At 33.7% G+C, this 27,286-nt stretch overlaps 1 protein-coding gene and 1 pseudogene across 2 annotated transcripts in view; both read left to right on the forward strand.

Annotated features, from left to right (window-relative positions):
• Iqcb1 (IQ motif containing B1) overlaps positions 1-27,286 on the forward strand; it is a 57,841-nt gene that overhangs the window by 7,482 nt on the left and 23,073 nt on the right. For both annotated transcript variants that reach the window (XM_075964899.1, XM_075964909.1), the window contains exons 6-11: positions 7,560-7,653; positions 11,027-11,126; positions 14,356-14,534; positions 16,498-16,607; positions 18,154-18,263; positions 25,932-26,074. In XM_075964899.1, coding sequence (XP_075821014.1) covers positions 7,560-7,653; positions 11,027-11,126; positions 14,356-14,534; positions 16,498-16,607; positions 18,154-18,263; positions 25,932-26,074 — 736 coding nt within the window. The remainder of the gene's footprint in view (positions 1-7,559; positions 7,654-11,026; positions 11,127-14,355; positions 14,535-16,497; positions 16,608-18,153; positions 18,264-25,931; positions 26,075-27,286) is intronic.
• On the forward strand, positions 194-2,699 carry LOC142837092 (calcium-binding and coiled-coil domain-containing protein 2-like; annotated as a pseudogene).

The following is a 27,286-nucleotide window of genomic DNA, read 5'->3' on the forward strand; positions in this document are numbered from 1 at the left end:
ATATATTGCATAATTTTCAAATATTTGAAGATTTTATTTGTACTTTATTGTTACTAATTTCTAATTTAATTTTATTGTGACCAAATAACTTTCATTAATGCTATGTATGGCTGAACATATGAGTAGTGAATTTAAACATCTTTAGCCAAAGAATTACAACCAAGAATTTAAACCTACATTAGAAAATGTATAAATGCTAGCTAAAGAATACCGTATGATTTATTCATATAGTCATTCTCCTCTAACTGTGTATTTCTGTCTCTGTATCTGTCTTTTTCTGATTTTGGTTTTGTTTCTGTATTTTTGAGCTAGGTTTCATATGAATTGGGCTTTATTTGTCACAAGGCTGACTTTGAACTCCTTATCCTCCTGCCTCAGCCTTCATTCTTACTGGCATTCCCCTCTATTGATCTTGCTGTGTTGTTTAGTTTGGCTACTTTCTATTAGTGTATCTTAACATTTGACTATTTCTTCAATCTAATCTACTAGTAATCCAATGGTTATATAATAATTACTAATGATTGCTAATAATCTAAGGAATTTGTTTTCATGTATTGCGTTTCTTAATTATGATTTCTTTCTCTCCCTTTAGAGTTTTCATAATCTTTTCTTTCATATCATAATCTTTCTATCCATTTCTTGTAGATTCCTTACTATATTTATTGTAATCACTTTAAGCCCTTATTTATAGACTCTATGCATGAATCACTTGAGAATTTGCTTCTATTACCTTTATATTTCCCCCCCTTTTTCTAAAGTCAAAAATTTTTTTCTTCACATATCTAATATGTTTTGGTTTATTATGGACTCTAAATGATATATTGTAGGAGCACTTACCTTCTTTTAAGGACTGTTGAGAAGCAGTTACATTCTGGCAGATCAGGTGATACAAAGGATTGCTTTTAGCCTTTCTCAGGATAGATTTATTCCAGTTTTATGTATAGAGAATTATCTTTATATGTAGTGCTTTGATTTAAATGAAAGTGGAAAGTGTTTGCTCAGACCATTTAATACGTAAACTGAATTCTAAACTCTGTATGCCCAGCAATTGGCAGGAAATGAGACTGCCATTAATTCCTTCAATCCCCAGTTTTCCCAGGCTTCTCAGAGCTTGTTTTTTAAAAGTGCATAGTTAAGTCAAAAATTGAGTGGACATTTGCATATAGACTTTTGAGCTTCCTGCTTTATAGACTGCTGTAGCTGTTTCAAATTTAATTTCTGATACTTCAGGCTAGTAAGACTCTAGATTTTGTTTTTTAATCAACACATAATAAAGTTGTACATACTTTAAGGGAATGATGTAATATTTTTGGTACTTTTATACTGTATACAATATTCATATCAGGATAAACAAATCTATCTCCTCAGATATTTGCCATTTCTTTATGGTTATAAAAAAGCACATAGTTTCCCTTTGAGTGCCCTGTTGCTGTTGCATTGCTGCTATCTGCTGTTCCTAGACCCCACGATAGAAGACAATAGATGACCCCTTTACTCCATAACAGCTGTCTTCCTAGAGCATTGTAATTTCTCTTGGACATGTTTAATAGTGTGGCAATTTTCTGTGTTCTTGGAGAGGATGCACATACTATTACACCTTCCTTTAGCATTTCATTCCCACTTACAAGGATTGGATCAACATCTTTTTAGAGTGAAGTGCAAGACTGCCCAGGAGTATTATACATTCACTTGAGTTGGTTTGCACAGTGGCCTAAACACAAAATAAGTCGAAAGTCCAATTTAGAACTTACTACCTGTCCAGATATGATGAATATTGCCAGTTCTGCTGTGTAGGTCAAGATGATGTGGTCTGGCGAGCATATATTCCTTTCAAATTTCATTCATAAAGTGAAGAGGACATCATGTTATAGCCAAGAGAATAGAGGAAGAGATCAAGCTCTACAAATGAATGCATTTAAAAGCAGAACTCAGACTTGCAGGCTGAGCTCCAAAGGAAAAAAGAGAAGTTAGGTACTATGGAGCATTTATTAGAAGTTAGAATGAAAGTAGAAGAACTGAAGGGCTGTTGGGAAGTTGAACTGTATTAGCTGAAAGAACACAACCTGAAGATGACCTCAGAAAGTCAGAAGATGGAGATCAGAGTAGATGAGCTTCAGATCTTGCTGTTAACTCTAAAGGAATAGAAATGCCTGTTCTAGATTAGTCAAGAAAACTAAGTGACAGCAAGATTATATATGATGTTTTGAGAAGCGGGGAGCGGGGGGAAAGAGGAGGGAGGAATGGGGAGGGGAGGGAGAGAGAGAATGAATAGAGAAAACAATCTGAAGGAGAACAAGAGATGTTGAGTTGTATAGACTACAGAATTGATTCTTTGCCTTATCAAGTACCTACTTCAGATCTTTAGATTGAGGAGCTGTCAGTCAGGCAAAATCCAGTTCTTGTCTATGGAAACCAATATTCTAGTATCCAAGAATGTCCTATTTGTAGTAGTCCACTTTATGTAAAGTGCCACATCAGCACATCAGAATTTGAAGATGGAATCTGTGATTACCCTTTGAACAACAGCAAATGCCATACTGTTTTTTTTTAATTTGTGATAAGACCTTTTCATCACACAGAAGCAAAGTTTTGAAGACCATGTGCTCTGCCACTCTTAAGTGTCCAATCCTATTAGATCTGAAAGGGTTTTCTGGTGCAGGGGTATCTTGACAATCGGGAGCCGAGGAATACCACAGAGTCACACCACATACTTATGGTAAGAAACAGAATGGTGGCTGCCTCTGAGTAGAATCAGAAACAGCAACATATGGATCTTTGGAGTATGCACAGTGAACAAGTGGAAAAATACAGCACAAAATATTGTTTGCCCATTGACCCTGAGTCATGGAGTTAGGGATTTCTAAGTCCTGGGTTCAGGGGCAGGGTGGTTTTATAATAGTCTGTTACCCTACAAGACCTATGCTGTATACATATTTCATAGATCTTATGTAAAACATGTGTGCTGTATACAATAGAAACAGAGAAGCCTGCCTAACAAGAAATCATTAGTTTACCTAACAATGCTGCCTATAAAGGTGGAGTCATATATATGTTAAATTTCAGTGGCAACTTCTGTTTCCATCTTTGTAGATGACTAAATCCATCATAAAACTAACTTTCTAGCCTCTAATCAACGGTTCCCCATTCTTCCTCAGGACTCCAGTACAAGGGCCCCAGTATGCTCATCTGCTGATTCATAACAGCTTGACTTGACCCTAAGTGATTATCTTCCAAATTGTCCCACTGTGCTCACAATCAGGACTTAATTGTTGTGCTCAGTCCTAACCCTGAGGGAGGAATAAGAGCAGAAGTTGAGAATTTCTTCATCTTCTTCAATCCTCTTTCAATCAGTTGTACTAAACCAACCCAAAATGGCACAACAGAGAATTCAGATTCCAATTTTAATACTATCTTCTCATCTTCATTTTTCATTTTTGCTTTTTTGTTTGTTTGTTTGTTTGTTTTGAATATTAAGACAGGGTTTCATTCTGTAATCCTGGCTGACCTGGATGGAATTCTGTGTTTTTGTTTTTTGAGGTTGGCCGCCTTAAACTCACAGAAATCTACCTGCCTCTGCATCCTGAGTACTAGGATCAGAGGCATGTGTTATGCCCAACAAGAAGCATTTTATTCATGACTCATGGCCAGGAAATACTTCACTTCACTTTTTAGCAAGGTGTAGTGATCGACATCTATATTCCAACAGTTAGGAGATTGAGGCAGCTGCATGGGCTGCATAGTGAGACTCTCCCAGGGAAAAAACAGGAGGTGGTAGGGGAACAAATGGGAAAAAAAGCCATCTTTCTCTCTTGATGTCTCTCATGGGCTTGTTCTATTATTTCCTATGCACATAACATTCATGATTATGTCATATATGCAAATATACGTCTTGCTCTGGTTGCCACAGAATTCACTGAGTATCTCAGTCTGACATGGAACTCAGCAATCCTGCTGAATCAAGTACTCTTAAGACCATGGGCCTGAGCCACTTCCAGTCTATAATTCTCTTAATGGCTAATTAGGAGTTGTTGGAAACTGTATGAGCTTGCAACTTTGTTAACAGTATTAAGTTTGTGTGACTGTCAGAATAATGGAACTATTTGTTAATCTCTTTAATATTCAAAATAAAATTACTCCTTTTTAAAATAAAAGTAAAAGCTTATGATTGCATATAATCATTCCATGTGCTATAAAATACCTCAAATTATTTCTATATATTAGATAATACCCATTGTTAAACTAGCCCCTATCATCATCTCCTATTATTCCTAGCCTCTGGTAGCCAGTATTGTAGTCTCAACTTCTATGAGATTAACTTGTTTTAGATTCTGTATGTATGAATTTATATAGTATGCAATTTTCTAACCTGGTCTACTTCACTTACCAACCTTCAGTTCCATCCATGGTGTTGCTAATGATAGAAATTCATCCTTTTTATGTCTGAAAAGTATTTCGTTATATTTGTGCATTCATTGATTTGATAGATACCTTAGGTTATTTCCACCTTTTTACTCTTATGAATCGTGTTACATTAAAGTAGTACAAACAATAGGATAACATGTATATTGATATTAATTTCTTTTAAATAAAAATCTAGTAATGTAATTACTACATATAAATCTTGTTGAACTTCCACACAATGTTCTGTAATTGTTGTAACAAAAGTATTTTCTTTTTTAAAACACATCCTCACTAGCACTTGTTATTTTTGTCTTTTTGTTAATAGCCATATGGCCAACTAGGATTTTGATTGCCCTTTTCCTGATGATTATTAATACTGAGCATTTTCTAATAAACCTGTTGGCCATTTGTATGTGTTCTTTTTGAGTAATGTCCTTTTAGATTTAAAATGGAATTCTTTTTTCTTTCTTGCTTTCAGTTATTTGACTTCCTTATACATTATTCTATTCATCAAACCTTTGTCAGATACATAGTTTGCAAATATTCAATAGGTTGTCTCTTACTTTTGAATTTCTTTGTTTGGAGTTTTGTTTGAGCTTTTTCCCTCTGTTTTACAGATACACACATACACTTGAATGTTATGGGTACAACCACATGTGTTAGTGTTCTAGCAAATACAGAACTCTAGCAAAAACAAAACCAGTAGTAGTTTGTGCCCAACATCTTATGTATGGATTAATTTAAAGAAGTTAGCAGTTATAGAAGCTGATAGATGAAAGTATTATTTTATATTCAAAAGACTGAGAACTAGTATAGTTGTTGGAATAGCACCAGTCTGAAGGTTGGCAGGATCAAGTTTTAAACAGTTCTCTAAGTTTTCTCATTGTAAGTCCCTTATGAAAGTTGCTGGTTAACTTCCACCCTCAATCTATTAGGATAACACACATTTTCCTTGGAAGAGTTCTTGGCAGAATATACCTTTGGACCTACTTACTGCTGTATTAGACTTGAATACATTCACAACTTTTGTAACCTATGGAGAGAACTCATCAGTGTCATAGTCAGTTTAGGCTATTATAATAGGGTAGGCTGTTTAGTTTAAGAAAAATGGACTTTTTTGTTTGGCAATTTTGGATGCTGGGAAGTACAGAAATAAGACAGACAGATTTAGTTACTGGTGGGACCTAATTTGTGACTGGCAGATAGAAGTGGCTATCTGGCTGTGTGCTCATGTGGTCTTTGTCATGGGGTGGGGTAATCTTACAAGGGCACTAAATTCATCAAGAAGGCACTATCCTCATGATTTCATGCTCCCACAAATATCACATTGGAGTTAAGACATCAGCATATGAATTTTGAAAGACACGGTTCATAATACCCACTGTTACATTAAGTTCCATTTTAGAGCACTGATTTCATGAAAAGTAGATACTGCCTTGAACCTAAATAATTGTCAAGCTAATAAGATCTTAGCTATTTCTTATGGAATATCGAAGACTAATGTATTTTTATTTCAAAACATTAGATAAAAGAAATCACAAGAGTGGAACTAAAGAGCTGGAGAGATGGCTTAGTAGTTAAGAGCATTGACTGCTTTTCCAGAGGACCTGGGTTCGATTCTCAGCACCCACATAGTAACTCACAACCATATAAAACTTCAGATCCAGGAAATCTGACTACCTCTTCTGGCCTCCTGAGGCATTGATTGGATGCATACATGCAGACAAAAATGTACATATTAAATACATCTTATAAACAAAAAGAATGGAATTAAATGAGAAATGCAACAATATGGACAATAGTCTGGCCCAAATATTAAAAAAAAATATTAGTAGAGGACTTAACTCAATGATCACAGAATCTTGAGTAAATATTAGTCTATTTTTGAGTTCCCAAGCAAATTTTTAAGAATTTGATAGTAAGTGGGTAGCATATAACATAGTAGGATGTATCTTAGATGTTCTGGCCCAAGCTACACACTAGTTTTAAATATCTGTATCAGAAAAGAAAAATACTTATTCAAGAACTTTGAAGTGATTCAAGAGCAAGTTTTGTCAGGAACTGTAAATTAATGGTTGATATTATCTAACAGGCTTTAAAGTAAACTTTGGACATCTTGAAATACATGACCCTTTGAGATTGACAACATCTTTGATGCACTTTCTCATTGTATCTTTGGATGAAATTGGAAAAGGATGTTTACTAGACCAAGATGTGTCCATCTAATGTGGCATTTTTTATGTTTGGTAGTTTTATAGGAAAGACAGTTGTTATAATTAAAATAACAGGTGGTTTGTTAACTGTTGTTACTAGTTTGATGCTGTAGTGGAAATGTTCTTGACCTGGATGGGTTTAGAGACACTTATACAACTTTACATTAAATTTATGTGGAGTCGATAGACATAGTCAATGGAACATGTTTTATCTCCTGTTGTGGCACTCTTACTACCTTTTCATAAGAATAGATTCAGCAAAAAAGCATTGTTTATTTGCTTAGTATATATTAATGGAACATTTCCTGTCCATCAAAATTGTAGACAGTGAGTTATAATGGGGAGTATTGGTATACTCTCTGTTCTCATAAAGTCTTAGGATAGAAAATGGAACTGAAAAGTTCTGTTAATGCCTTACACGGTTACATTTTCATATTGCTATGGTTTTTAACCCTGGCTGTAAATGAAGTCACTCATCTAACTTTTGAAAATACAGATGTCTAGACTTTAGCTTTGGAAGTTGAGATGATATATATTTGGACTTGTGCATAGGGATATTTTAGAAGTTCCACAAGTCATTCTGAAGCATATCAAACATTAAGGAGGTATAGTGTATCAACATGTGATTCTATTACTTTGAGTAAATATTAGTTTATTTTTGAGCTCATTACTTTGGAGCTACTTACAAAGTAAAGGCTACTTATTTTGTTTAGTTTTACTTGGGTAATTTTGTTTTGTCTATGAGTGGTAGAGCATTTATATACTGCAACCATTGCCTTTACAAATGAAGAAACAAAGCACTACAAGTTTGGGAACTTTGTCAGTAGCTGTTAAATCTGGAAATAAAGTCTGCTGACTACTCTGAGAGATGTCTTTTCTTTTTCCTTCTGTTTACAATATAAGGTAGATTATAGAAAACTGAATTATTTTTACTTTTGTATTAAGGGTGAAGAAAAAGATAAATTACTACATTTTTTCCAAATTGTGACTGATTCTCTCTTCTGGCTATTGGGAGGTCATACTCAACTCATACAGAATGGTAAGAGGGAAAAACAATAACTTTAATATAAACAATAGTCTTTCAGCATTGCCTTTTTAAATGCCAAGTTAAAGCTAAAGTATAACTTTGACCTTAACTTTTCTGATTAGTAAATCTGACATATTAATCATTTGACAGTTTAGGAAAGTAATTTTTTAAAATTATAGTAGTGTTATAAATTTAACTTTAGATTTATCTTTCTAAAGAATTCTACGTGTACAGAGTAAATCATTTTCACTCATAATCTAGCTATTCAGGTAAGGATAGGCTTATATCCTAATTTACTAAATTTTATTAAACTTCAAAGTTATTTTATTGGATATTTTGTTTTCATTGAAAAGTATAAATATGTGTTAATTTTATATTGTCTTAAGATTAAAAAAGTAATCCCAATAATCATGGCACAATTCTTAGTCTTTGAAAAATTTCACTTTACGTAAGTGCAGCACCTTGGAATATTTTTCCAGGTAGTAATTCTTGAATCTTTAATTCTACTTTCAGAATTATTCATGCATTAAAGAGCCACATAGTTCTTTAAGTGTTAAAAAACACATTCCTTGGATGTGTAATCCATACCATTTTCAGTTTTCTAAAGGCAACTACTTTCAGTTTTTTTAACAGACACTTTTGGTAGCCTTATTTATAGCTAAGTGAATGTCTAAATACTCTATTTAAAAAATATTATCTCTTTCCTTTTATATGTCTACTATTGTTAAAAATCTCCAGTTTAAAGACTGTTTAACTAAAAAAATATAAAGTACTTAGGAGTAGATATAAATGAGAAAGAAAATACTTAAATAAATTTTTTAACATGCCATATGCCTTTTCGAAAAGAACTGTGATAAAAATGATAGTGTGTCTAGGGTTAATATGAAACCATAATGTAGGTATCAAAACTTGTTAAATGTTTATAAAATTATTGTGCAAAAATATATACATTGAGATGGAGTTTTTAATAATTTTTTCCCTATAAAATGTTTTACACCTTTGAAGAAATTACTGCCCTCCAGACCTGGGATAGAAGTAAAGAAGTGAATTTGAAGTGTCTTGAATATGAGATGTAAAAGAAACATTTAAAATTCATCAGGATTAAAAGGACTGAAAAGCCAACATAAAGAGGCCTCTACTAGGAATGGTGAAATGACTCAGCAGATAAAGAGAGAAATTTTTATTTTAGTTTAAGAGGCTTCTACTAGCTGAATAAAGAAAAGTTGAGCTATAGTAAGAATAATAAGTGCAGTGAACTTAATCACCAAATGTTACCATTGAAGTCAACCAGAGGACTAATGTATTGTTTTAAAACTGTAAAATGAACAATCTAACTTTTATTCTGTCAATATACATCAATATAAATTTTCTCTTTGTGAAAGTATTTCAGCTAATAAATGAAGGCATGAAAGAGTACCACCTATTTTGCAATTCCTGATGAATGAACAGATTTAGTAATTACCTACCTATGTGTATCAACACCTTAAAAAAAGAGACAACTGGATTATCATAAATCACAGATAAAATATATGTTTCAGAAATTCAAACCTGCATCATTTCCATCCTCTAATGCCATCTACCAATTGAGAAAAAAATTATACTCCAGGAATGCAATAGAGAATCAAACCTGTCAGAGGACAGTTTACATGATTTTATTTTTTGAATAAATCACAAAATAAAAATGGAAGAACAATGGGTCATTTTATATTTGAAACATAATCATGTTGCATGGATCTTATTTGAATCTTGACTGAAAGAAATTTAAAAATTCACAAAACACTTAGAGGTTGGAACACTTGTCTGGCTTCTTGATAGAATTAAGAGATAATTTTTATTATCTCTTGATGTTTAATTGATATTTAAAATTGACTGGCTCATGAGGATTTATTACATTATTTTGTCTGCTTTTAGGTGTCTTTGAAACTTTTGTAATAGGCCCCTTTGTGAATGTGGTAATGGAGTAGGAGTTACTCATCTACTCTGAAGCTAAGGAATTACACGGCAAACAGTATAAAGACAAAATGCAGTAACTCCTTAGTATTTTACTTCATCACAGCATTTTAGAACAGAGAAAAAGAAAAGTTTATGAACTAGTTGTCATATGATTTTAGTAAATCCTGGATACTTCTAGAGTTATTAATAAAATATGACAAATAGAAAATACACCTATTGTAGTTACAGATTTTTTTAATACTTAGGTAACAATTTGTAAAACATAGAAGTATGTTTTTTTAAGTTGTTAAAAATGATAAATAATAATTTGGCTTTAAATATATATGAAGAACAGAAGTTGGTGTGAAAAAAAGCAAATCTGATATTTCAGGAAATAGAAAAGGAAAGAAAAAAGTTATTTTTATGTAAACTAAGGTGGTGTTAATAGGGCAAGCTTGCAAAATATCTGATCTCACTTTTAATTATCCTTGTGCTCAACTGGTGTAGGGAACAGAGACTGATATTTATTGGGAACAGTCTCTTCTAACACATTTTGCCTTAGCCTGCTATGAAAATACTAATAATTTTTAGTTTTACAGGTGATGAAATGGAGATTATAGGAGATTGTCTTAGGGTTACTGTTGCTGTGCTGAAATACCACTAGCAATAGCAACTTGGGAAGGAAAGGTTTTATTTGCATTGCACTTCCACATCATTGTTAATCACTGAAGGAATCAGGACAGAAACTCAAACAGGACAGAAATCTGGAGGCAGAGACCAATGCAGAGGTCATGGAGGAGAGCCGCTTACTGGTATGCACTCCATGGCTTGCTCAACCTCCTTTCTAATAGAAGCCAGAACCACCAGCCCAGAGGTAGCTCCACTCACAATGGACTAAGACTTCCCATATCTATCACTAATTTAAAATAAAAAATGCCCTACAGGCTTGCTAACAGCCTGATCTTACTGAGGCATTTTCTCAATTGTGGCTCTCTCTCTGATGACTCTAGCTTGTGTCATCAGCTTTCTAGACAGAGGTTAAAGTTAAGCAACTTGCGTATGCACTGAGCACCAAAGTTTTGTAACTGGCTAATCAGAGCATAAAACTTTTAAACCTAGAAAAAAAATTATTCAGTGTTTTATTATTTAATAAAACTCATTGCTAGAAAAAAGACTCAGATTTAGGAGATATTTTTAGCTTAAAGGAAGTAATACTAAATTTTAGCTTGATATTTATAGATGCCCCTTTGACTATAACTTCTTTAAAATGGAATGACTCTTAACTTTATGACCATTTAAAACTGCCTGCATCTATAAAAATATTTATTATAGACCTTTCACTGCCAATATTTTAACAGAAATGATCATGAGTTGATTTGATTTTTAAGAGACAAACTCTTACTTAGGTTATTATTAGAATCTTTAACGTTTCTTTTTCTCCCTGTTCTTTTAGTACTGCAGAGTGATCATTTCTTACACTTACTGCAAACTGACAATGTTCATATAGGAGCTACAGTCATGACTCTGCTACAGAATATACTACAGATCAACAGGTGACTTAATTTACACAATTTTAAATCACAAACATTACAAATTTTATTACAATTTGTCAATCTTCTACATATGACTTGTACATGAAATTTAAGGTCTTTTATGATTGACTTAGAAAAAGTTAGTATAAGATACTACAAAAGATTAGAAATTTGTTATCAAATTGTTACGTCAGAGCTCTAGAAAATCTTAGGCTTAGAAAAGAGAATTGATGTGAAACCTAAAGAAAAATATTAGGATCATAGTAAAAATATGCATAGTGAAATTATTCATTATTTCATTCATGTATGGGTTTATTCATTGGCTACTATGTGTCATGATTATTCTGTTTCTCCTTATATTTACAATACTTATTCAAATATGAATCTTGTTTTCAATGAGTGACTCTATTGAGACAAACATATTTTTGTGTATGAGTTTGCAATGTTAAAGTTTATCCAAAAGTATTGAGTTGCTTCTAAGCCAAACTGAGTGAAGATACATCCTGGAGAAGTTTAAACCTAAGGTGAAACTTTAAAGATAAGTTTTAAAGGGAGGATGAGGAGAAGGAAAAAGATGCCAACATAAACAAAAGTCAGAGATAAGTAAGAAACATTATGCTGAGGGTAAAAAGTTGAAAAGATTCATCTTGCTGGGATTTTAAGTTCAGTATCTGATGTGTCCAGTAAATTTTGAAGAGACTTACATTATGAAAAATTGATATGTTATGTCCTACAGAAAACAGTCATATCCTGTAGGCAATGGGGACCAATGAAGATTTTATTTAAGTAGATGAATAAGGTCTGATTGCATTTCAGTTTTATTACTCTGGTTAATAATGAAGAGAAAATGAGAACAAAACTCTAGACCAGTGGTTCTCAACCTTCCTAATGTTACAACCCTTTAATACAGTTCCTTATGTTGTGATGACCCCAACCATAAAATTATTTTATTGCTTTTTCATAACTAATTTTGCCTCTGTTATGAATCATAATGTAGATATCTGATATGCAGAATAGCAGATATTCGACTCCTAAAGTTTGTCACAACCCTTGTGCTGAGAAACACTGCTCTAGACAAAGAAGACAACTGGAAGACTAGGGAGGTATCCTTGTGGTGGGGCACTTGCCTTGGCTGTTAAATATCCTAAATTTGTTGCCCCAAAATGCAAATAATAAACAAACAAACAAATGGCCATAGCAATTCAAGTAAAATGATAAAATCGTGGCACTGGTAATAGGGAATAGATTCTTTTTTAATTAATTAAAATCACCCAGACCTTTATTTCCACTTTGCATTAAAATAGTTATAGAGATGAATTTACTTGATTAATGGGAGAAAAGAAAAAGACAACTCATGAAGGATCAATTCTTAATAAACTGAACATGACTCAATGTATGAATAAGAGCTCAGAAGGGGGAAAAAGAATGTAAGTAAGGTTGGAGTTTTCTGACATTGTAAGAAAACCCAAGATAACAGATTTATAAAAGAAAAGGTTTACTTTGGCTCATGGTTTTGGAGGCTCCACTACATGATTATTTGCCCAATGGTTTTGAGTCTGTAAGTGAAACATTATACACAATGAGAACAGCTGGCAGGGCAAAGTGCTTACCTTATTACCAGGAAGTTGAAGAGAGAGTAAAGAACATGCAGTACGTCCTTCCCCTTAAACATTCCAGCAGTTCCATTCCAAATAGCTCCTTCCTTGAGACTGAGTTTTTCACACAGGAGCCTTTGGAGTACTTTCAAGATCCCAACTATTCTTAGTACAAATTTTTAGAATGTGGTGTAACTGGAAAACTTGATTTAAAGAAATGAAGTGGGAAATGTAGAGGAAAGCAAGATGACTAAAATTCACAAGGCAGAACACTAGAAAAAAAGCTTTATGAGAGATCAGCAGAGGGTTCTCTTCAAAAATTTAGTGGAGTACCAATCAGCTCATGTATGTAAAAATCTACGCGTTTCTTTCAAAGTCAAGGGGAACATTTTTAAAAAGTCATATCCAGTGCCTATAAACACCTCAGTAAACTTAAAAGGATTTAAATAACAAAATGTTGTTGAAAAGTTGGAATCTGGTAGAAATGAGTGAGTAGATCTCTGAAAAGTCTACAAATAATGTAAGAAATGGTATATACCTAAATAACCTACAGAACAGAAGAAATCAAAAGTAAAATTAGAAATTATTTCTAAATGAATGGACATAAAAGAAACAGATGAAAAGAATTTCTGAGGTACATCTTAAACAATACTTAGAAATTTTATATGGAATATCTATATTGGGAAAGAAAAATCTCAAATCATTATATCAATTCTGCTTTTAGTAAACTAGAAAAATATGGGAATAGTAAGCCCTAAGCTAAAGAAGGGAAAACAATAAACATGAAAGCAATAATCAACATCAATAAAGTCAATGAAAACAACAGAGAAAGTAAGTGAAACCATAAGTTGAATCTGAGATGAATGAAATGAGCCTACAAGAGTGATCAGGAAAGAAATAGAAGAACTGCCAACAATTAATGTTAAAATTGAGAAGGATAACATCATTTACTGTCATTAAAAAAATCACTAAGGAGGCTGGGCCCAGGTGCCGCACACCTTTAATCCCAGCACTCAGGAGACAGAGGCAGTCTGATCTCTGAGTTTGAGGCCAGCCTGGTCTACAAGAACTGGTTCTAGGACAGGCACCAAAGCTACACAGAGAAACCCTGTCTTAAAAAACAAACAAACAAAAACAAAAACACAAAGTAATAATATGAACAACTTTATGCTCATAAACTCAACAAGTTAGTTGAAGCTCACCACAGTATTGTAAAATGATAATAAAGAAATGCCAGTGGAAGTAAAATGCTCTTTATAAATTAAGCACATAATTTTGTGTTTCATTAAATTGTTGAATCTTAACTGCAGTCTTGTGATTTGTCACCTTGAAGCTTTTGAAGCAATTAATCTTACAGGTTTTTTATATTCAATTTGATAATAAGTTTCTCTGTGAGGAAAGAAGGGAACTTCATCTACTTTGGATTCTTTGTTGTACCTAATATGGTCCCCTGCCCACAGTATGAAATCAGAAATGTGAATTGACTTAATATGCTATAGTCTAAATCCTTAGAACCAAGTTATATTCTTTAAAAAGTGGCTATCTTTGTGGATCAGGCCACACACAGTCATTCGAGTTACTAAATGCTTTATTTTAAATTTGTTGTGATAACCATGTATTAATTAGTAATAGTACTTTTTTTTCTGTCTTATTAGTGGTGATTTACTGAAAATAGAAGGAAAAATCCTGCATTCTATTTTAGATGAAATTCTTTTCAAGCTTTTATCAACTCCTAGTCCAGTCTTAAGAAGTATTGCTACAAAGCTCCTCCTAGTGCTAGTTGAATCTCATCAGGAAATTTTGATTTTACTGAGACTAAGTGCTTGCTACAAAGGTAGGTCATATGTATTTTCTTCTCTTGTTAGTCTGTCTCAAGGACAAAATAAGTTGGCAGTTTATAAATGGCAAAATTTTTATATTTTGAAAAGTTAGTAACTTAACTGTGAAGACAAACATTAAAATAATGTCACTATATTATCAACAGATAGTATGCATATTTTGTTGATGGGTTATAATAAATGTTTACTCTCTCTCTCTCTGACAAAGTTGTTTATATTGGGTATACCAAATAGTATAGTAAAATAATGACCAAAGATGTCTGTGACCTTATCAGAACTTACTAGAGAAGAAAGTAGAAGTGTGCATTATTATCAGTTAATAATTAATACCTTTGGAGAAGAAAATAGAACTGCATTATTATCAATTAATATCTTACTATTTCACTGCCTTTACTAAAAAAACAAAACACTACCAACAATAAAATATACCTATATTTCATACTCAAGCACATATGATTAAAAAGTCATGAATCTTGAGAGTAAATAAATTCATTGTTAACTACCATTCTTGTGTGAGAGTATTCATTTAATTGAACACTGACTGCAAGATACTATTCAACATTCTTTAATTTTTTTATAATACTCCTTTGGTATATTGGGGATTCCTATCCTTACATATAGATATGGAATAAGAGACTTGGAAAAATTAGGTAATTTACTTAAGATTACTTAGATTTTAGTTTTCCAACTCTCTGCCAAAATTATGTTAGCTTTATGTTATTTCTTTGTTAGCCAATATATTTATATTCAGTATAGTAAAATATTGGTTTTTATTTCATTAAATACGTTTAATATAGGATGGCACATGGGACTTTTAAAATTTTTAGAATCTACTTAATTACTAATCGATTAGAATAGACCTTAATCATTCTTGGTGATTCAAAAGGAACATTAGTAACTTTCCTTATATCTGTAATTACTATTGCCTTTTTAATTATTTTATATATTATAAGAAAAAAGGTAGAATAAGCACCACTAGTAGACCTGTAGTTATTATTATGCCAGGCATACATTTTCAAATTTGCAGCTAGAGTTCTCCAGAAATGCGAGTGTTCATGCCAGGCCTGGGGATGCATGCCTTTATTTCCAGCCTTTGAGCCTGAGGCCAGCCTGGTATACATAGTGAATTCCAGAACAGCCCGAACATTGTGAGACCCTGTCTCAACACCCTTCCCCTAACCCCCCCAAAAAGAACAAAAGCAAGAAATATGAATTTTACCTTAATCCCTGTTCATTTCTTTGAATGATAAAATTGCAACAGTAGAATTTACTCAAGTTTACCAAGGTATTTTGCAATTGTAAGTGCTTCTGAAAGCTTGGATCTTAAAGAATACAGGCAAAGATCCATATGATGGCAGCCCCAAATGTATACTGCAAGACAATTTTATTTGCTTATTTATGTTTATTATATCACACATAATTCCAACATGCTTTGGATACAAAAGTTACTTTGTCCCTTTTATGACTACTTACTATTTTGGAATTAAAATGCAGTGGCCCATGTTATAGCATTTCTGTATTGTTCAGAAACCTCTTGGCTTATGTCCAACTTATAAATGTTAGTGTAATAAGTTTTTTCTTTAATTAATAGTGACTAATAATACCTGCTGAAGTGCTTCTACAAGGTAGGCATATACAGAGTATGTGCTTACAATAACTTCTTAAGAATGTTTTAGTTTAAGGTTTTTGCGTTGAAAGGAAAACAAATTCTCTCTACTCTGACTTACTTCAGTGATCCTACTGCCTTCTTTAATAAAGAAATTATTTAGACATATTTTTACATTCAGATTTCACAAGTCAGGAAAATAAAAATTCTCAGAGCAGAGGAAGATTGTAAAGACCACAACATAGAAGTGTTTGATAAAAAGAAAATGATATATGTAATTATGTTGTTATATTTATTCATTTTCTACTTAGATAACAAAATCTTTTTTGTTTTGTCTTGTTATTATATTTTAGGACTCACAAGTCTGCTAAATAAACAGGAAAATATGACAGAATTTAGTCGAGAACTTAGACAGCTGGTTGGTCTTTTAACCCCTAAAGTCCATCAGGAAGTAGAAGAACAGGTATTATAAAAAATAATTTGTGTGATATTTGATAACTGTATTGAACCTCAGTTCTCCTTAAATATGCCTCAATTTCCTTCTCTTAACACTTTAAACAAAATGTTATCCCTAGATGATAGAAATCTTTTAATATTTTCATTGTATTGTATCATTCCATCTATCCATAAACACAATTTCAGTCTCCCTTTTATATCTCTTTATAGATTTGAGCAGGTTAATTTTTTTTCAAAATATCTCATGAAATCCCATGTTTATTTACTCATTTATCTATAAGCTATTTAAATTTTATTTGCTTTAAAAATATCTCTAATTATAGCAAACTGTATATATGTCCATCTATAGTAAGCTGCCTTATTCATTGATACAAAATAATATATTTTTATCTTTACATAAAATTATATTAATAAAAGTTATGTTTGAGATATGACAAGTTTTATTTTGTCATACTTCTTCAACATATACTCAAAATGGAGGCTTTAGGTAACTTACTTCTATAGAAAAAGGCATACACTTTGAATATTTTCAGGTAAGGCCTTAAAATATATATGGAAAATAGAGTCTAAAATAATAAAAGATATTTTATAGTAAAAGGAAATGAGATTATTATTTACCTAAAATCCAAAACCAAAAGGTAATTGGAAGGAAGTCCAGTTTAGGCAGGAGGATGAAGGGAGACATTTATATGGAAGAAAATAAAGGAAAAGAATTCTTTACTTCCATAGACTACTTTCAAAACATATATATGGTGGACAGCCTCAAAATAGCATCCTAAAAGCTTAGAATTAAAACATATTTGCATAACTAACCACAAATAGTCAAGGAGCTTATACAGCCTAAGCCTAATAAAGTTGGTTAATACTGAATGAATTGGAGTGGTGGCTCAACAGCTAAGAGTGTGTACTTGCTCCTGCAAAGGACGAGTTCTGTTGCCAGCACCCAGTTAGATGGCTCACAAATGCCTGCACCTCCAATTTCAGGGGAATCTGAAGCCTTTGGCCTCAGCAGGTGTGCACATAGCTACAAGCACACACACACACACACACACACACACACACACACACACATAATTAAAAATAATAAAAACAAATCTTTTAAAAATACTAAATATAAACATTAATAAGTTAGCTCCCTGGGCATGGAGACACACAGCTTTAACCCCAGTACTCAAGAGGCTAGGACAGAAGAGTCATAATTTTAGTTCTCATGGGTTGCTTAACAAGATTTAGTTTCAAAAACCCACAAGCAACCAACCAGAAGACATTAGGTCCAAAGATTAGGAAGGACTTTAAATCCTTGAAAAGGAAGTGATATCAGAGAGAGAATTTGGAGCTAACTAGACTATTTTGAATATGTTCTAGATATTACCCTAGTTGAACAGGTGTGATATACTTGGACATTCTGGGCCTCATGAGCTTAATGTTTCCTGCTACCCATCTGTGTAGAGGTGAAGATTAAACATTACCCTGGCCTTGTATTTTAAGGGATATATTTCTCAAAAAGGCTTTTCTAGAGACATATCAAAATTATTTCTGATATATAATTTCAGAAACTACATAAAGCAGCTTGCTTGATTCAAGCCTATTGGAAAGGTTTCCAGACCAGAAAGAGATTAAAGAAGCTTCCGTCTGCTGTGATTGCTTTGCAGAGGAGTTTCAGGTAGAAAAACCAAACAAAACAATTTTGATTAAAATGATGGTCTGGGTTTGCATGTAAATTTGTGATTTTCCACCCTCCCCCCCCCAAAAAAGAAAACAAAACAATGATATGAGAGTGTTACCAGACCACAGGTAACCATGGGGAGGGGGTTATTGCTTTGGGTTTTTTTTTTCCTTCTTTTTTTTCCTTTCCTAATGTTTTTGTTTTATTCTTGTCTTTATTCTGTTCCATAGTGTTACTGAGTATCAACGCTCAAGTAACCAGGTATCCTTTCAGAACAAAGGGCATAATATGACAAATCTGATGGAATCTAATACTCAGTCCTATCCATTTCCTGTCCAGATTTGTGGGCCAAGCCTTAAGAGGGAGCCAGTGATATTTATATTATTAAATTCTCAAAACCAACAGTTCTCATAATTGCTCATATATAATTATATATATATATATATATAAAGACTAAAGATGGTAATCAACTATTCCAGAGTAAATATGGCATGAGTAGATGTGATCCTTTAGATATGACAGACTACTGATCCCTACTTCAGTTGTACTCTTAAAAATGAAATACTGAAGATATGGATCACATTCTGATTTAACTAGCCTAGCTACATTCTTAAAGGTTACAGAAAGAACTACAGAAAAAAATAAATGAAAAAAAATTTAGCATTGATTATAAAGTAGAACCATCTCAGAGGTAATTTTGTTTTCATCCATCATTACTTAAAGCCAAATTTAACTTACTAAAACGAAACTGACATATTACAGAAGTAAACTTTAAAAACTGAAACCAATCTTTTAATAACTGCAGCTGCCTTTCTGTTATAAATACATTTAAAAATAGTACTATACTCAAAACACTACATTGCCCCACAGTCAAACTAGAAGTGTTACGTAGTGAATAATAGCCTATGAAAATCTTCTTCCGAAGAAATTTAAAGACAAGGTGTAAATACTATTGAGCATGAGTATTTTTAGCAAAGTATTTTAGCATCGTGTGTGTGTGTGTGCGCACACATGCGTATATGCTTGATATATCCAAAATATATATATAAAGCATACCTACAAAATTATATGTAAACGGTATAAAATGCATATGTAAAACAATATACACATACATAAAACACATACATAATATGTGTGAACATATTCCAGAATTTTACTTATATGAAGTATCCCAGAATTGTGTGTGTGTGTGTGTGTGTGTGTGTCTGTGTGTGTATACAGGTACAGTGTGCGTGATTGGAGAGAGACAGTAACAGGCTTGAGTTTGTAGTTGGCTTCAGTAACTTATTAGCTAAATGACCTAGGACAAGTTATCGAAACTCTTAGCCTCAAATTTCAAATCTAGAGACTAGATATAATAGCTTTGGCTTGTGACACAGGCCAGTAATCTCAGCTACTCAGGAAACTAAGACAGAAAGAATGTAAGTTTAAATCTATCCTGGGCTACAGAGTGAGTTCAAAACTACCACTACTGGACAGTTTAGCAGAGAAAGTAATTTAGCCTCAAAGTAAAGAGTAAAAAGATAACTGGGTGTAGTTCAGTGGTAGAGCATTTGCCAAGTATCATAAGACCTTAGGCGCACTCCCCAGCACTGCATTAGGTAAATGAATGTATGACTAAAGCTTTATAAACCACAGAAGGTTGAAACAATACATTGAGATAATATAAAGGTTTTAGTATATGACACTTAAAAAGATAGGATGAAACTATATTTTTGTGCCCTTAAAATTTGTAATTCTAGACAAGACAGATACATAATAGCACTCATGAGAAGCAATGCTATCATCATTTAGATAGCATTGCTTTTTTTCTCCTACAAGCTGTTTCTTAAGAATTAAATAAAAATAAAACCAAATAACTTAAAAGATTATTTCTGTGTCAGAAGAGTATGAGAAATACTGAATACTTTGAGAATGACCATGTCTGTTTTTATCAGATGTTTGAATGTTCTTGATAATGCCTTCTGTAAGTGAACTCAGAGTAGTTATTGCTTAGAGATCCTACCTTCCGCATCCTCAGCCATCCGTCCCTTTACATTTAAAGATACCCCCAAGACAATGGATTAAGATCTTTAAGGTTTGGTCCCATAATACTTGCCAGAGTTACCTTTCTACTTTTTCTTTCTAAATTAAAGTATTTATTTAAAAGTATCTCTGAGGACTAGGGTTTAGCTCAATGCTACAATGCATAGTTAGTATATAATCTATATCACTACTTGAAAAAACCAACTACCACAGGATTATGAGTTTGCCTATATAGAAGTATATGTATGGGATCTAATTAATATTATGTCATTTTAAAATCTTTAAGTTAGCATAAAAGTAAAGAGTTTCTTCATAGCATTTTCACAATATGTGCTGTTACACTTTGTGGGTTTTTTTTTCTTTTTTTTCATTGATTTTTATTGAGCTCTACATTTTTCTCTCCTCCTCTCTCTCTACTTCTCCCCTTCCCCTTTGAGACCTCCCCCAAGATCCCCATGCTCCCAGTTTACTCAGGAGATCTTGTCTTTTTATACTTCCCATGTAGATTAGATCTATGTAAGTCTCTCTTAAGGTCCTCATTGTTGTCTAAATTCTGTGGTTTGAATTGTGGTTTGTAGGCTGGCTTTCTTTGCTTAATGTTTAAAAACCACCTATGAGTGAGTACATGTGATAATTGTCTTTCTGTGTCTGGGTTACCTCACTCAAAATAATGTTTTCTAGCTCCATCCATTTAACTGCAAAATTCAAGATGTCATTATTTTTTTCTGCTGTGTAGTACTCCATTGTGTAAATGTACCACATTTTCATTATCCATTCTTCGGTCAAGGGGCATTTAGGTTGTTTCCAGGTTCTGGCTATGAAAAACAAAGCTGCTATGAACATAGTTGAGCACATGTCCTTGTAGCACGATTGAGCACCCTTAGGATATATACCCAAAAGTGGTGTTGCTGGGTCTTGAGGAAGGTTGTTTCCTAATTTTCTGAGAAATTGCCACACTGACATCCAAAGGGGCTGTACCAGCTTGCATTCCCACCAGCAATGCAGGAGTGTTCCCTTTTCTCCACAACCTCTCCAGCATAAGTTGTCATAGTGTTTTTGATGTTGACCATTCTTACAGGTGTAAGATGGAATCTCAGAGTTGTTTTGATTTGCATTTCTCTGATGACTAAGGATATTGAACATTTCCTTAAGTGTCTTTCAACCATCTTAGATTCCTCTGTTGAGAGTTCTCTGTTTAGGCCTGTACTCCTTTTTTTTTTATTGGATTATTTGTTCTTTTGGTGACTAATTTCTTGAGTTCTTTTTTTTTTTAATTTATTTATTTATTAAAGATTTCTGCCTCCTTCCCGCCACCGCCTCCCATTTCCCTCCCCCTTCCCCCATCAAGTCCCCCTCCCTCATCAGCCCAAAGAGCAATCAGGGTTCCCTGCCCTGTGAGAAGTCCAAGGACCACCCACCTCTATCCAGGTCTAGTAAGGTGAGCATCCAAACTGGCTAGGCTTCCCCAAAGCCAGTACGTGCAGTAGGATCAAAAACCCATTGCCATTGTTCTTGAGTTCTCAGTAGTCCTCATTAACTGCTATGTTCAGCAAGTCCAAACATATAGGCATCCTTCTTAATCTTGAGTTCTTTGTATATTTTGGAGATCAAACCTCTGTCTGATGTGGGATTAGTGAAGATCTTTTCCCATTCTGTAAGCTGACATTTTGTCTTGTTGACCGTGTCCTTTGCTTTATAGAAGCTTTTCAGTTTCAGGAGGTCTCATTTATTAATTGTTTCTCTCAGTGTCTGTGCTCCTGGGGTTATATTTAGGAAGTGGTCTCCTGTGCTAATGTGTTCAAGTGTACTTCCCACTTTCTCTTCTATAAGGTTCAGTGTGGCTGGCTTTATGTTAAGGTCTTTAATTCATTTGAACTTGAGTTTTGTGCATGGTGATAGATATTGGTCTGTTTTCATTCTTCTACATGTTGCTATTTAGTTATGCCAGCACCACTTGTTAAATATGCTTGCTTTTTTCCATTTGATATTTTTTGCTTCTGTATCAAAAATCAGGTGTTTGAAGGATTGTGGATTAATTATCTGGGTCTTCTATTCAGTTCCATTGGTTCTCCTCTCTGTTCTAATGCCAATACCAGGCTGTTTTCAGTACTGTAGTTCTGTAGTAGAGTTTGAACTCAGGGATTGTGATGCCTCCAGAAGTTCTTTTATTGTACAGGATTGTTTTAGCTATCCTGGGTTTTTTGCTTTTCCATATAATGTTGAGTACTGTTTTGCGGTCTTTTAAGAATTTAGCTGGGATTTTAATGGGAATTGCGTTGAATCTGTAGATTGCTTTTGGTAACATTTTTACTATGTTAATTCTGCCTACACAAGAGCATGGAAGATCTTCCCACTTTCTGGTGTCTCTTCAATTTCTTTCTTCAGAGATTTAAAGTTCTTGCCATATAAGTCTTTTACTTGCTTGGTTAGAGTACTCTGAGGTATCTTATGCTATTTGTGGCTATTGTGAAGGGTATTGTTTCTCTGATTTCTTTCCCAGCCCTTTTATCATCTGTGTACAGGAGGGCTACTGATTTTTTTTTTTAGTTAATTTTGTATTCTTGTATCCTGCTACATTACTGAAAGTGTTTATGAGTTCCTTGATAGAATTTTTGGGATCACTTATGTAAACTATCATATCATCAGCAAGCAGTGAGAGTTTGAATTCTTCTTTTCCAGTTTGTATCCTGTAACATGGAGCAGGGCCTGCTTGTTGTTTGGGTTTTTATCCTGCCCAGTACCCCGCAACTGTTTAGCCCCTAAGAAAATCACACATAGGTCTCTATAAGTTATAAAGCTGATTGGCCCATTAGCTGTAGCCTCTCACTGGCTATCTCTCACATCTTGATTAACCGATTTTTCTGATTTATGTTAGCCATGTGGCTCAGTACCTTTTTCAGTGAGGCAGATCACATCCTGCTGCTTCGGTGGTCTGGGCAGGAGTGGGAGGAATCAGTTTCCTCCTTCCCAGAATTCTCCTGTTCTCATTACATCATTTCTACTTCCTGTCTGGTTTTCCTGCCTATATTTCCTGCCTGGCCAATCAGCGTTTATTTAAAACATGATTGACAGAATATAGACAATTCTCCCGCACCAGTATCCCCTTGATCTCCTTTTGGTGTCTTATTGCTCTAGCTAGGACTTCAAGAATTATATTGGATATGGAGACATTAGACAACCTTGTCTTGTTCCTGATTTTAGTGGAATTGCTGGGAGTTTCTCTCCATTTAGTTTTATATTGGTTGTTGGCTTGCTGTATATTGCCTTTATTATGTTTAGGTATGTTCCTTGTATCCCTGCTCTCTCCAAGACCTTTATCATGAAGGGATGTTGTATTTTTTGGAAAGCTTTTTCTACATCAAATGAGATGATCATGTGGTTTTTATTTTTCAGTTTGTTTATATGGTGGACTATGTTGACATATTTTCATATATTGAACCATCCCTGCATCTCTGGGATGAAGCCGACTTGATCATGGTGGATGATGGTTCTGATGTGTTACACTTTGTTTTAATTCATCCTCTCCTTTATTGTACTTGCCTCCACCTCTGGCTGGTTCTCTCTCTTATCCTGAGTACACATTTTCTTCATCGCTTTCTTCTCATGAGCCTCTTTCCAGTTTCATTAAACATATACAATATTCATAAAATTAATTACAGGTTCTGCATATTTGTCAATATGGCTTACTTAGTGATTTCCAGTTCCCTTCATTTTTGGAAATGTCACGGATTCATTTTTCATTGTGGCTGAATAAGACAATTGTAAATATGTACCACCTTTTCTTTATCCTTCCATTTATTGATAAACATTTAAACTGATACCATCTTTGCCATTGTAAATGGTTGCAACAATTAACATGTATATGTAAGCATCTCTATGGTATGTTAACTTGCTCATTGTTTTTGAAGCTGTTTTACTTGAGAGTAGTGTTGTTTTATTGAGACAGAGTCTCACTATGTAAACCCCACTGGGTTCAAGCTCCTTTTTTGATTTTTGAAATATTTATCTTGTTTTTGCTGCTGGGAGAGAAGTCATACTCTGGAAGGAGACCTGCAAATTAATTTAAGCAAAATAAATAGTATTTCTGCTTCTCTTTTTGTATCTTCCTGGTTTTCCTCTATAGATACCTGAAAGTATTTTAAGTATATATACTGTATACTAATATTTGTAATGCTTTACATAGTGACATATAGGAAGTATCAAAGACTGGGTTGCAATGGTCAAGAAGCAATTTGATAAGTATCAGCAGAAAATGTAGACATTATAATTAACTAAAGCATTTTGAACACAAAACTTTACAGCCAGTTATAAAATAGTATATATTTAGTTAACAGTTGAAAAATACCTAATCCTGGGAGTAGACTAGATGGTCAGCAGTGTTAGGATGTCTTTTATCCAGCCTCATGACTTTGGATTCCCAGGACCAGCGTAGTGGAAGAAGAAAACTGACTCTTTCAGATGGTCCTCTGCTCATATATGCTCCATGACTGGCATATGCCCACAAATACAATGCATACATGCACATACAGGCCATAAATAAATATAATAAATTTAACAAAAGGAAAAATAGGGCCTGTTTCCATGGTTCAGTGGTTAAGAGCATTTGCTACTCTTACAGAAGACCTAATTTCCATTCTCCGTACCCATATGTTGGCTCATAACTATCCCTAACTCCAGTTCCAGGGGATAATATACCCTCATCTTACCTCCAAAGATACCAGGCATGCATGTGTTGCACATAAAAACATGTAGGCAGATCATGTAAAAAATAAATATTTTTAATTTTTTATATGTGTGTTTTACCTGCATGTATGTCTGTGTACCATATGCATTCCTAGTGTCTGCAGGAGCCAGAAGAGGACATTGGATCTCCTAGACCTGAAGTTGCAACTTATGAGACACAGTATGGGTGCTAGAAATCCAACTTGGGACTTCTGGAAGAACAACTAGTGCTTTTAACTGTGGAGCCATCTCACCATCCCCCATAAACCTTAAACAAAACAAAACAAACAAAGAAAAGAAAGAAAAAATAAGCTTTAAAAGTTAGACATAAGTGTACCATGCAGTAAAAATCAGTATTGAAAATTTAACATTTTTAAATAATTTATATTTCTATGTAAATAAACACAATTTTTAGCAAATATGTATTCTTGATTTTATTTTCATCTGACAGTATATGTCACTAAATAATTTTTGCAAGTTTTCTATTTCTATTTTCAAAATTAGTAGAATCCCGTCAGTTAAAAGGCTAAATATTTATTTATTCAGTCCACTATTGTAGGATACCTTTCAAATTGTTGCCACTGTAATACTATGTTACAATATCCTTGAACATAAGTCTACATATTTGATTATTCAGTAAGAAAATAATTAGAAGTGGAATTGGTTTATCTGCATTTTTGAGCCTTCTTATATGTATTTAAATATTTCTCTGGACTTTTGATGATGTAGAGATATTTACTTAAATATCTCTAGAGAAATTTATACATAAGAACAATGTTCTTCACCTACCCCACCAACAAATTATCTTCCAAAACATTTTTTTTCTATTTGGTTATTCATGAAATCAGGGATTTCGTGCATTTGCCGAACATGGTTTATAAAATTGTGTGTAAGAAACTTACCTTTTTTCTTTCACAGATCTAAACGAACAAAGGCATTGTTGGAGCTAAATAGGCAAAAAGAAGAAAAAGACCTCAGATTAAGATTGCAGCTTCAAAGACAGAGAGCCATGAGGCTTTCCCGAGAGTCACGCTTGAGTATGCTTGAAATCGTTCATCCAGGTGAGTACTAGTATCACTTCATAAGTGTTAGAATGTTAAATCTTAAACCAAGTTTTCTGGCAACCTGATAATTTCTTTTCTTTTTTGAATTTGGAATTTTTTGCCTCCCCACCCCCTATAGAGAAATCATATTAAATCTCTGGATTTTAAAAATTACAGCTTTTCTGATTCATACCTATTAACTTTAAGTTTTTTCCAGATACATGTGATCAACCTAAAAGTTTATAATTAAAAATATTTACCAATGACATTAAAAAATTCTTAAAAGAACTTCAAATATTTGCACAGTCTGAACTTTAGTCACTCCCTAGAATAAAATTTGTGACATCTTCTCACCACTTATGACAGACTAAGCTGGATTAATAAGAGCATGCTGGGTGTGTGTGTGTGTGTGTGTGTGTGTGTGTGTGTGTGTGTGTGTGGTGTAGTATTTGTGTGTATATGTTCCTGTGTGTGTGCATGTATAGTGAGTACAAATGTTTACATGTGGCCAGAAGTCAACATCAGGCGTCTTTCTCTATTCCTGTCCACCTTAATTTTTGAAACAGGATCTTTTTCTGGTCCTTGTAACTCAGCAGTTGGCTAAGCTAGCTGGCTAGCAAACTGCCAATGTCTGCTTATCTCTGTCCCATCTTTCCCCAGTACTGGGGTTACAGCCAGGTGCCATTATGCCCAGATTTTACATAGGTACTAGGAATACAAACTTGGTTTCTCATGCTTGCTTAGTAAACATTTTATGGTTTTTCATGCTTACATAGTAAGCATTTTGTCAACTGAGCCATCTCCCTTGGATTTTTTGTTTGTTTGTTTGTTTTTCTGACAGGATCTCATATATCCTGGGCTGGCTTCAGTATGTAGCTAAAGATGATCTTGAATTTGTTATCCTCCTGCCTCTACCTTCCAGGTTCTTAGATTATTAAGAGTGGATCAGCACACCTGGTTTTATGCCATGCTGAGAATTAAACCCAGAACCTCATCCTAGGGAAGTACTATCAACTCAGCTACATGTGTAACCTCTCACAGTTTTTCCGTCATCCATTTACTTCCTTTTTGTTTTTATTATTCATTCCCAAGAACCTTCAGTAGCCCCCTCTCTTTTACTGTAAATATATTTTCCAGAATTTGTCCTTTTCCAGTTATTCTCATACTACTCTGCCTGATATGTCCTATCCATAGCTACAAAGTCAACTATCAGCAAAATGCTTAGCACTC

This window comes from Microtus pennsylvanicus, chromosome 1 (assembly GCF_037038515.1).
Source record: "Microtus pennsylvanicus isolate mMicPen1 chromosome 1, mMicPen1.hap1, whole genome shotgun sequence".
Classification (NCBI taxonomy): Eukaryota; Metazoa; Chordata; class Mammalia; order Rodentia; family Cricetidae; genus Microtus; species Microtus pennsylvanicus.